The sequence below is a fragment of the Meriones unguiculatus genome, chromosome 14 (genome assembly GCF_030254825.1).
Source record: "Meriones unguiculatus strain TT.TT164.6M chromosome 14, Bangor_MerUng_6.1, whole genome shotgun sequence".
Lineage (NCBI taxonomy): Eukaryota > Metazoa > Chordata > Mammalia > Rodentia > Muridae > Meriones > Meriones unguiculatus.
The window spans coordinates 85,751,161-85,763,409 of NC_083361.1; the positions used below are offsets into that span (position 1 = coordinate 85,751,161).

At 44.2% G+C, this 12,249-nt stretch overlaps 1 protein-coding gene across 1 annotated transcript in view; it reads left to right on the top strand.

Annotated features, from left to right (window-relative positions):
* The window catches only part of C2cd3 (C2 domain containing 3 centriole elongation regulator), a 96,258-nt gene that overhangs the window by 51,990 nt on the left and 32,019 nt on the right, over positions 1–12,249 (top strand). Inside the window, exons 21-24 of the mRNA XM_060367661.1 lie at positions 1,233–1,501; positions 1,937–2,026; positions 2,966–3,568; positions 6,347–6,685. Of these exons, the coding sequence (XP_060223644.1) occupies positions 1,233–1,501; positions 1,937–2,026; positions 2,966–3,568; positions 6,347–6,685 (1,301 nt within the window). The remainder of the gene's footprint in view (positions 1–1,232; positions 1,502–1,936; positions 2,027–2,965; positions 3,569–6,346; positions 6,686–12,249) is intronic.

A 12,249-nucleotide genomic window follows, 5' to 3' on the forward strand; every position in this document is an offset into this window, starting at 1 on the left:
TGTGCATTCAAAAGAATGCACCATTGGAATTCAAAAGAAGTTATCTGAACTTCTTATAGGCAGTTGTGGGTCACTCAGTGTGAATGCCAGGAACAGAACCAGGGTTCTCTCAATAAAAGCAGCAAGTGCTCATAATTGCTGAGCCTTTTTGACCCCAAATATCCAAGCAATAAAATTGGTAATACTAATCTGCCAATAACGAACGACACTAAGGGCACTGCACCAAGATTACAGGACTCAATTTCATTGAACAAATTGGGTTTGCTGCTCCTTGCGACGGTAGGAAGTAAACACCAGAGGGAAGCAGAGAATGACTTAGTAAGAAGGTGCCACCCAGGGCTTGGAGCATCCAGCTGGGAGTCGCTCTTCTGGGAAAGGGCAAAAAGGGCCATGACTTTACTGCATTGCTTTTTCAGTAAGTTTTATCCAGAAGGAGGGAAGGCAAGACTAGAGTTAAAGTTGAGCTTGTTACGCTACAGAGGCTACCCTAGTCTCTAAGCAGGAGTGTTAGGTTCACAGGGTGATCTTGCTGTGGTGTGTTCTAAAAATTGTAAAAAAAAAAAAAAAAAAAGTTTAGTTTTTGTCTCACTTTATCACGATGACAGGGTAACCTTGTGTCCAGCCCTTCAGGGAGGGCGATCTTTACTCCCTACATTAAAACTTTGGAGTTTCCCGTTGTAGGTAGCAGTAGTCTCCCAGTTTTAACTAAGCATTTTAACTTAAAAGTTAGCTTATTTTCAAGTTGGAGTGTGCTTTTTATGTATAAATTATCTTCAGGTACTTCTATATTAATATGCTAAATACATTATGAAATGTGTTACAGAATAGGGAAACTAATACATATGAGAACAAGTTTTAATGTCAGTGTCTACTCCTCTTTAGGACCAGTCCATGCAAATATGCTGTCATACCTAAGTTACTAAAAAAGTACATTGTGAGCTAGTGCAGTGGCACGTGCCATCACAGCACGCAGGGAGGCAGAGGCAGGTGGATCGCTGTGAGCTCAAGGCCAGTCTGGTTTACAGAGAGAGTCCAGGACAGCCAAGGCTACACAGAGAAACCCTGTCTCAGGAAAGAGAAAGAAAACATGTTGTGACACTGCCGGAAGCCTAGATAGGAAAGTTGATGAGCATTCTGGGATCTTGGGACAGTAGAAGAACTATTTCCTGGGCGTGCAAGCTGAGTTCTCATAAAGCTGTGGTCTCTTCTCATTTTCTGTCTTGTTCCCACAGGGCTTTGGCTGAGCAGGAACCCGCTCTACAGTTCAGTGCCACCGTCGGAGTCAATGCTTCTGTCACCACTCATCTCTCCTTCCTGCCCAAGGGGGAACAGCGCCGAACCCGCCCTGTGGCCTGTTCTTTCTGCCCTGAGTTCTCCCATCACATTGAGTTTCCATGCAGCGTAGTGACTCAGCACTGTAGTGGAGAAGCCTGTTTTCTGGCAGAGCTATTAGAGTTTGCAGAAATTATTTTTGCTATCTATCATGAAAATACCAAATCAGGTAAGCACCAAATGGCTCATCACCCTCAGACTCAAATGGGGCTCTGTTTTGGATGGCAAATTCCTTCCAGGAGATAGCTTGAAAAGTTGAGAAACAGGAGTCATAATCTTTACAACTTCTAAAGGACATAGCAAAAATGAGCACATGAAATGTGTATGAAAGAGTATAAAGGGAAACGGCAACTGTGTTCAAATGTTAATGGCGGAATCTAAATGAAGAATGGATGCATGCTCATTGTGAGTTCTGTGCTCCTTTCCCATGTGCGTGAAAAGGAAAATTTGGTTAAAAAGTCTGAAGGACGTTTGGACTCTGAGGTGTAAGCAATATAATCCCTAATGCATCAGTTCGGCCCTGACTCATGGGTAGAAGTGAAGTGTTCTAGGAGTATGCTGTAAACAGGCTTCAGTAACGACTCATTTTTGCTTCATTTAACAGTCAGTGATATAATCAGCATCCAGACATGCAAGGATTATCTGCTTGGAGTAGTAAAGGTTCCAACCAAAGATCTGCTGGTCAAGAGTTCTGGTAAGGATCCTGAGTAATCGCATGCTAATCTGCTCTCCATGAGCTGATCTTGTCTCACTCCCATGCAAAATATACAAAAGACACAAGGAAGCCTGCCCCTAAGACATGCTGTGAACTCAGCAGGTGCCTCACAGTTCTCTGAGGCGTTTGAAGAGTTCCAGTCACAGCGGCCATACTCCCCGTACTTTAGGGAAGACGGCGATGTGATGAGAAGACAGTGGCAGTGCCTCTGCATACATGGCGTGTTGTAATGTGCTTCCTCAGCTTTGCTTGAGCCCCACGATAAGCCTCAGCGTACAGAGGCCCTATTTTCATCTGGCAGATGAGAAGCTGAGCTCAAAGAAGTTATTTGCCAAAACCTCATAGCTATTGAGTAGCAGAATTTGAAATCTCATCAGCATCTACCCATTATTTCCACTCTCCTGTCCTCCACTACAAATGGAATAAAGATGACCACATAAAGGCCTGGACAGACAGATGCAGCCTGGAACGGGACCCCAGAATACTTGACTTGTTCCATTCCCTTTCTGTGCACTCGCAATACACAGTAATGGTAACATTTCATGTTTCTATAACACTTCTCTTTAAAGCACTTCTTCAACAATTGTTTCATTTAGCAATTATAACAGCTAAAGTAAATAAGATCAGTGTGAATTTTCCCATGTGTGCCATATAGAAATGAGAATTATGACTTATATAATGACTTATCCAGAATAAACCACTAGTTTGGAGTGTAGCCCAAAGGAAGAACTCAGATCTTTCAATTCCTAGCCTTATTCTTCCTATCTAATCTCATTGCCTTTCAGTGGTCAGAGAAAGATCCCTACAGTGTGTGTTTCTACAGCATTGGGCCAGGGGAATGGGAAATTGAGATATAAAGAGTGTGTGTGTTTTTCTCTTTGAAGGCAGTGATTAGAAATCTTTTCTTATTCCCATAAGGAATCACAGGATGGTACCCTGTCATTTTACCAGAAGATGAAGGCCTGCCTCAGCACCTGGAGGTCATGCAGAAGATCGTAGGAGGTCTGGAGATTGCTGTTTCCTTCACTCATCCTGGAGATAGAGAGCGGGTATTGGAAGCCGCTGAGCTGCTGGGCTGGAGCTCTGAGAATAGCCTGAAGGATCTTGTCAAGATGGAAGAAGAGGTGCCAGTCACTGTCACCATCTCCACCCCAAGACTCTGGCTTCCTCTACACTGTGTGCTGCTTGCTGGCCATAAGAACATTCATAAGAATACATATTGCTACCTTCGCTACAAGCTGTACAGTCAAGAAGCCTTTTGGACCCCTCTCAGGAAACCCAAGGAGTCTGCAAACAAAAACCAGGTCCTGGTTACTTTCAAGGCATCCAAAAGAGCAGAAGTCACTCGGAACCAGTCACTGCTTTGGTACTTCAGGGAGAAAAAGTTAGAGGTCCAAGTGTGGCGAGCATATGGCAATGATAGTTTAGAGAGGCCACACAATACTGACAGCTGGATTGGCTCAGCCTATGTAGACCTGTCCAGACTTGGGGGAAGATCACCAAGGACTCTAACTGTCAGTGGTGAGTGAAGTTCCAGGTTTGACTCATTGTTTGAGCATCTTCTCTGGACCTGAAGTCATCAGATTTGTACTTGTAATGTGATATCTAAATTATTGTAAGCAACAGTTAGCATGTATAGAATGAGGTTGAGTACATTTCAGTGACTGCCTGTAGCACATAGTTTATGTGCTACGTTGAGAAGAATACCCGCCAGCCAAAGATACTCTTTTCTCTGGATAGTTCTCAGGATATTCATCTTTTCTGGGGAGCACCTCTTAGAGCTGTGTGGAAAAGCTGCATGGAACTAAACTGACTCAAGGGCAGAAGGAAAAAGTTAAATTTTACAAACAGTGCACTGCATACATTAATTTTAAACATTCATCTGGTGCTTGATGCATGTACTTGGCCCTGGGAATTCAAATATGAGTAAGAATTAGATGCTAGCCTAATTGTGTCTATATTCTAATCCGATAGAATACAACTGTGAACAATGAACGTGAAGTGTAAGAACCAAAAATCTACTGTCAGTGGTACAGTGGGACTACGAGGGCTCCTGGTCCTTAAGGTTTGATTAAAGGACAGAATCTCAACCCAAGTGATAGTGCAAAGGATTTAGGAGAAAACAATGGAAAGGGGAAAAGAAAGGTGTTTTGTTTCTTGTTTTTGTTTGAGATAGGGTCTGTCTGCATAGCCCTGGCTCTTGTGGAACTCACTTTGTAGACCAGTCTGGCCTCAAACTCGAAGGTCTACCTGCCTCTGCCTCCAGAGTCCTGGGATTAAAGGTGTGCACTTCCAAACCCAGCGGACAAAGAGGAGGAGTGAATGTAAAGGCAGAGAGGCATGAAGCAGCTAACTGTATTGCAGATGCTCCAAGTACCCTGCGCACAGGTTCACAGAGCACTGATAAACAACAATGCCCAAGATAACTAGTCCCGTCAAGGCAGAAGTGTTTGTTGTCTTCCAAGAGCTAGGACAAGTTATTATAATGGGTTCTGGAATGAGAAGTCAGAGCTCTGCATTCTAAAAAAAGTGAGTCTAGTGACTGTGGCATAAATTGAAGGTAGACAACTAAATTTTTTTTGGTGTTTTTTTGAGTCGTGTATCACATAGCCCAAGGTTGCTTCAAATTCACTATGTACCAAGGGTGACCTTGAACTCCAGATCTTCCTGCCTCTACTGCTAGAATGCTGGGATTATAAGTGTGGCCCACCATATGAGCGTCAAACCCAGGGCTTCTTGTAAGCCTCTTGTAATTGCAGTTAAAGAAATAAGGTCATGACCCTGTCTTTCTTCTGTTCTGTTTTGTTTTTCTTGCTTTTTTGTTGGAATGTGGTTTTGTTTTGGGTTTTAATTTTGTTTTTGCTTGCTTGCTTGGTGTTTTTGAAACAAGGTCTCATGATACACTCTAGATTGGCAAAGAGTTTGTGATATATCTCAAACTGGCCTTGAACTCACAATCTTTCTGCTTCAGCTTTTCAAGTGCTACAATTATAGGTATATGGCCCTAACCCTTTTGTTGGGCAGGTAGCCCGATCTAAAAAAGAAGAAATGAGTGAGTTTGGATGATTATCCAAATTCATTAGTTCTTTTTGCACCCAGCAGATATAAGTCTGTCCCTAGGAAGTATCTCATCAAATGCTACGTGCCTTATTTTATCTAGGCCAGTTCAGGTCACTTTATAGAAACTGGAGAAAGTCTTTGAAGTGAGCCAGGCTCTTTTGAACTAACTTTTTTTTTTTCTAAGATAGGCTTTTAACTTCACTGCTGAAGGAAATAGAAAATGGGACACAGAATAGAGGTCAAGGGTCAGAATTCCATCACAAATGCCTCCTTTTTACTAAGTGTTTCCAAAGAGGCTATTGAGCTTTTCAGATTGAGTGTCTATCATATCCCAGTAGTCTAAGGCTTATATCCACTTGTACAAAAGCCTTAGATGTTTGATGTGTTTGTTCAATGTGTCAGTCCACATCCACTCAGCCAGGCAACCTGTTCAAACTTTCTGAGGGTAGGGACCCACTGAGTTGCATGTGGGCATCATCTCTCTATAGTGACTCATTTTCTACTTTTGAGAGCCATGAGATCTTTGTGTCAAGAAGAAAAAGAGCTATAAAGAGACAAAAAAAAAAATCTGTCTTATTGCCAGCTATGACAGGTAACATCGTTTTCCTCAAATAGGTTAAATCTAGTAAAGCAAACCTTGAGATTCCGAAAAAAGCTACTGATGCCTTCTACTATAGGCACAATCTCATTTCAAGATCCAGCAAGTCAGTGAAGTTCAGATCCACTGAGTATTGGAGAATGACCCCAACAGGCTCATTGGCCTATTGAAATTCTGGTGCAGAAAGGACTCCGCTTGCTGTCACCTCCCGCTTTCCCCCAATGCATCCTTGGGGATGTTGCCAGGTCATACTCAGATGGTAAAAGAGGCTGATACGAGCAATGGCTAGCTTCCCAGTGGGGAGACATCTGAGTGGGAACCTGTAAGCATGCAGAAGAGAAGATGGGTTCCTCTTGCCTTTACCTAGTTTTCCCTGGTGTGTGAATTCTGTCCTCTAGCTATACTGCCTGGCCTGCAAAGCATTTGGTTCTGGCTTCAAATCAGAAATGTCACCATTTGGTACTATTGGATGTTATTGGACATAGTAGGGACAAGGACAAAATGTTTCTATATACCAACTTCAGATTCATTTTGCAAATAGGCGTATTGAGACCTGTGGTCCTGTCACAGCAGAGAGGCCCATAAGCACCCTCTGAGTTATTTTCTCTCACCCGGGCATATTTGCCTCCATTCTCTTGCAGGTGTGTATCCTCTGTTTGGAAGAAATGCTTCTGACCTCTCTGGAGCTGCTTTGCGCATTCATGTGGTTCTTTCCCCTCTCTCTGCACACACTGAGCCCACTCGTGAGCAGGATTCCATGGACTGCAGCAGCCACAGTGAGTCTGAGCAGCTCCCCAGAAAGGACAATGAGCTCCAGCTGTCTCCACCCTGTGTCCTCCAGAAGTCTCCTGCCTCCACCCAGGGCTACTGCACCAGCCCTGCAGCAAAAGCATGCCTCGCCCAGGAGGGCCCTCCTGAGTTGGACGGGACTTTTGCAGTCAGTATCCTGGTAGAAAGAGCGATGCACTTGAGCTTGAAAGGTATGCACTGCACACTTTCCCTAGGCATCCAGTTCCTCAGGGCACTCTCTGTCTTCACAGAGCTTTAAGGTTACGCCAAGGCCTACAAGGATGGTTAATTATCTTAGTCAACAGTTATATTTTCTAAGCCTAAAGGGTGAAGTGTAACATGAAAGCCTCTCTGATGTTAAAGCCGACTTTGTCAATTGTATAAACACTGCAGATCCTAAATTCTGACCCGAATGCCAGGTGTCAACCTCAGTGCTTCTCTTTCCTTGTCCACCATCCAGTCTCCACATCAAATAAATGGTTCTATTTTTAAGTTCCTCACAGCTCTCCTCCTCCTCCTCCATTCCACCCACTTAGGTCCTCAGTATATACCCAGGACTGGGGCTTCTTGGCACTGGTCTGCATGCCCCAGGAGAGTCATAAGGAATACTGTTGTGATAGTGGAGAGGGAAAAAAAGATCTATTAAGAACAGTGCCTGCATTGTTGACAGCCCTAGAAATCAGCATCTCTGTGTCATTTAGTATCTCAATATCATTTTATTCTTACCAGTTCTTTAAACTTAGAGCACTTGTCAGATAGTTCTTATCAATAAAATGTATACTTTCATATCACGAAGTTCTAAGTTTTGGTAGCTCCCAGAATAGTTGGATTTCTTTATGGGTTTTGCATTACAAGTTTTTAAAGAAACACTATTAAATGAAGAGGCCCAAACACTTCACCAAACTGTGAAGGAGTCTCCAGAAAACTACCTCCTCCCTTACCTTGCTCAGCCTTGCATCCACACTAAGATTTGCACTTTGCTCTCACCTTTTATGCTGCTCACTCCAGCTCCACTCCCAAGGCTTAGATATAGCATTACGGTATACCAGAAGGCTGCCTGATATAAGGCTTCCTCCTGTCTGTTCTCTCAGCACATTTCTGATTGTCACAGCGTTGGGCAAATGGTACTGACATTTTTCCCATGTTTTCCTTCTCTTCTGAACAGCCTCTCTCAAGAGTAAAGGACTTGTATTATTCACTGTGTATTCGTTCATTTAGCAGCAAGATGGACAGTGGGGTTTGTTGAATTAAACTTATTTTCCTGCCTCAGTTGTCATCTCAGAGGCTTACAGCCTCCATCAGCTGACCTCGGCCTAGGCCTGGGAGCTTCTGTCCTCCGCGCAATCTAACCCAGGCCTAAAATGTTTTCAGCCTCTGAGACTCACTGCTGAATAAGCTCACTCTTACTTGTTCTTACTGAGCTCTGGGCTGGCTGGTTCAGCTCAGCTGTTCGGGCTTAAACTCATCTCCAAGCTGACTGATTCAGTCTGGCTTCTCTCTCGGCCCCAGAATTGTTCTGCTTGGCCTCAAACTAACTTCAGCAATCCTTTCTATTCTTCTGGCTCCTTCTCATTCTCTGGCCTTGGCACTCAGACCTGCTTGTCTGTGTTTCCTGGATTAAGGCATGTTTATGTTCCAGCCAGGTCACACAGATCTTGAAGTTCTTTGGATGTGATTTTTTTTGCCAGAACAACGACATGTTCTGAATTAACATTCCTTTACAAGGGTTTGCTGTGTAGTAAGCGCTGTCGTAGTGCCAGGGATAGAGCGGCAAGCAGAGTAAACAGTCATGTGTTTTATCCCCTGTGATCAAGTCCCTGACAAACAGCTAAAAGAGGAAAGACTTCTCATAGTTTTAAAAGTTCAGTCATGGCTCCTTGGCCATGGTGAGCAGAGCATGTGGCATGGGCTTTTCTTCAGTTTTTGGCAGAAAATGGGAAAGAGGAGCTTAGATAGAACACCTATAGCCCACCCCCCCACACACACTTCCTCCAGCTGGGCCCAACATCCAAAAATAGTACCACGCACTGTGGGCAGGCCAGGCACATGAGCCTTTGGGAGAGGCTCAGTCTCAAACCCTGACAGCTCTGCCCAGGTTGTTGCTTCCAGTGCTCTGCTCCAAAGTCTCTCTCATTCTACTACTGAGACTGTCTTGGGTGGCCAAAAGTCTGACCATGTTTCTCCATCAGTTCAAGTACTTGATTGGTTTTATGCACATGCAAACCTGATAACAGCACACCAAATCCTGCCCACCTGTCCTTGTCTGCCTGTCCAACTTCCTTTCTCAGTGTGTTCACTTACAGTCAACAACTTGTTTGTACAGGACTGTTAAGTCTCAAGACTGTCAGGCCTTACCCTGTTTTTTTCTGCTGAAAATGACTTCTTTTTTTCTCTCATTTGTCAGACTTGCTCCCTCTCCTTACAAGAGTAGGCTAGAGTGATGCCAACACTCTGACTCCTACCTTGTCACACCTATTAGCAATACACCCGCCTCTGTGCACCCACAGCTGTCCGGCACCAGCACCACACTTTCATGAGTCATAGTGTTGTGCACTAAATACTGTCTCTGGTTCTAGTCCTTGGGTCAAGGAGTTTGTTATGTGTTTCTGTGTCCCAGCATCTTGACTCTCATGATGCAGCTAGGCAAATATAATCTCCTGCTCTGAGCATGGCCTCTCATATTTCTGGCTGAGTTAACAACTTGTAAATCACTTGTTACTTGGCCTCTTGTAATAGTCAGGTCATGACATATCAGGGTAGACAGCTGACCAAGAGATTTCATTTGTCCTCAGAGAGCTCCTCTTGTGGTGTTGCTCACATGTAGTCCTCTCACCCATGAACCTGTGTGCATCAGCCAGATGGGAGGCGTGCAGACCTGCAGCCTGTCTTTGACATGTGCCCTCTCCATGGTGGCAAGATAGGGCTCCAGAATGGGAATTGGAGGGCCTTGTCTGGCCCAGCTGGGTCACAACTGCTTTGTGACTTTCAGCAAACCCACTTCTCGTTTTCTCAACTACTAAACGTGATGACCATGCAGGTTCCATCACAGAGACGCTCTTCCACTGCCGTCTTCTAAGAGCATGGGGCTGAGGAGGCGTACTGTGCAAGTCCTATATGTGCTTCAGTGTCACGTTGGACTTGCTCCTGCCTCCAACAGCACTCTCGCTCTGAGGTTCCGAAACCTTGGAGTGGGATGAATGTTGTTGTGTTGTGTTGTGTTTGTACAAAGCATCATGCTGATGGTTTACAGACAACCCTAAAGCTTAAACATGGAGCAGTTGGAAATTTTCCATGGTCCCCCCTGGAGATATAAGTACATTTGTTACAAAAATCTCTCAAAGCTACTTCTTTGAGACCAGTACAATGGCACATGCCTTCAGTCATAGCCACTTGGGAGGCAGAGGCAAGAGGGTTGCTTGGTTTCAGGAGTTCAGAGCCAGCATGATCAACGCAGTAAGAGCCTGTGTGAAAGGTAGGGAAAGTTAGCTTTAATAATCTCACACAAGACAGGCATCTCCAGCCCTGTGTTAGAAATGAGTTAGAAAACAAAGATAAAGTGCTTTGAAATGATGTGAGCTACAGCTGGGGAGTAGATGTTATTGTCTGTTTGTCTCCTTGGATCAAGAATCAAATCTGACTCAAGTTGTGCACCTTTAGCACAGAAATGTCAGTTAATGCTGACTTCAAAGAGCCAGACTAACTTTTTTTATTTCTTTTGTGTTGTGTATATTGTGTCCATGCATGTGTGCACAGTGCATGCACCTATATAGGTCAGAGGACTTCGGGGAGCAATTCTCACCTCCCACTCTGCTGAGGCAGGTCAGTGAGGCAGGGTGTCTCCTTGTTCTGGTTGCTGCTCTGTGGTGTGCTCCAAAGTGCTCCAGGCTGCTCTGTGGTGTGCTCCAGAGTGCTCCAGGCTGCTCTGTGGTGTGCTCCAGGTTGGCTGGTCCATGAACTTTGCATGGACATCTCACTGGAGGAGTACTGAGAATATTTGCAGTACAACTCTGGTCATCAGGCTTGTGGAGCTAGCTTTTATGCCTGCTGAGCCATCTCTCCATCCCTGGACTAATTATTTTTAACATACAAAACTGGCCTTTGAAAGGGTTTCACTGGCTCATATTAAGAATGTAAGCTCTTAACTAAATAGAGGGAATTTGAACTATTACAGTGGGAAACCCTGGAGAAGGAGTCAGCCATTCATGTCTGGTTCTTCTGTTTGCTAGTGTACCAAAAGTGTGATAAGCCAGCCGCTTGGCTTCCCTGACCACCCTGCCTTGCCTTATTTGTGACACTGGAAGAGTCACTTATCTTAGTGATTTTTCAGAGCTGTCATCAGCATGAGTTTAGTGTATAATAAAACAGTTTATAAACTGTTATCCAAATATGAATTAATCTCACTGAAATGCACAAAATACTTTTCATACCTGAAATGCTGGAAATGGATTGAAGAGGTTGAATGTTACAAAGCTGGTTCACTTCAGTCTTCAGCTGGTCTCAATGTGTGTGTCGATGCTACTGGAGGTATACTGAGTTTCTTCTGAACTGCCTTAAAAAATGTTACAGAGCCTGACTCTCTCCAGAAACATAAATAAGCCCCAGATGAGTTCCTGCCTACAATGGGAAAGTCAGGGAACCTGACAGACCTGAGCTACCCAGCTGATGTCTTTATCGCTGTTTGGCTAAAGCTCCAAAATTTCTCTAAGGTCAAAATAGTAGTTTCATTTCAAGACTTCTACAAATAGTAGCTTCAAAAGTAAAACTCAGGATGGCAGCAGTGGCATAAAACAGATCAGAGAATATTTGTGTACATCTAGAATTAGAATTTTATTATGGGAAGTGATTTGAGAGCATGTGTCCAGAGAAGAAACATGAGCTCAGGGAGCCAGAGTGAAATGGCAGTAGTGGAAAGGTCACTGGTCACACACACAAAGGTCACAGGCTTGGTGGCATGTGCCCATAATCCCAGTGCTAAGGGCTGAGGCAGAGGGGCCATGAAGTGAGGTGGGCCTGACCGCACAGTAGGAAGGGAAGAAAAAGGAAAGAAGGCATGAAAACGCCAAATCAAAAGAGGAGCTCAAGCAAGGGCGGAAGGCAAGAGCTAGACATGGCCCTGCTCACCCACGCGAGCGAGGCCCCTTCCAGTGCTCTATGCCCAGAAGCCCCTTAACCTGGGGCTCACAGCGTGTATGGGTTGCACAGCTAAGTGTGGGGCTCACAGAGCCTTCTACAGCACCGAAAGGTGTCTGGTTACACGGAGACCAGACATGAATTCACAGTCAGGCATTAACAAACTTGGGGTGTCTCTGTCAGCTTATAATACTTGACTTCATGGCAGCCTTGGTACTGAATTCGGACCATGCATATTGTACATTGCATATGCAGTGACTCAAGGCCAACAGTCACAGCCTGAAACACCTTCAACTGATTTTAGACTATTATATATAGGAGTTACAGTGTTTAAACAAAGTTTTCTCCTTTGTTATTTTGAGATAGGGTTTCACCATGTAGCCCTGGCTGGCCCTGAACTCAAAGAAACCCACTTGTTTCTCTGTCTCCCAAGGCTGAGATTTAAAGTCATGAGCTACAACACCCAGCAGTTTAGTTGTGAAAAATAAAGACTTTTAATATGTTATCGTCACCATTCTTCAGCATTTTATCTCTAGATTGTAGTAGAATGTTTGGCTTTTTTTAACTAATTTTTTATTAATTAGAGTTTATTCACTTTGTATCCTAGCTGTAGCCCCCTCCCTCA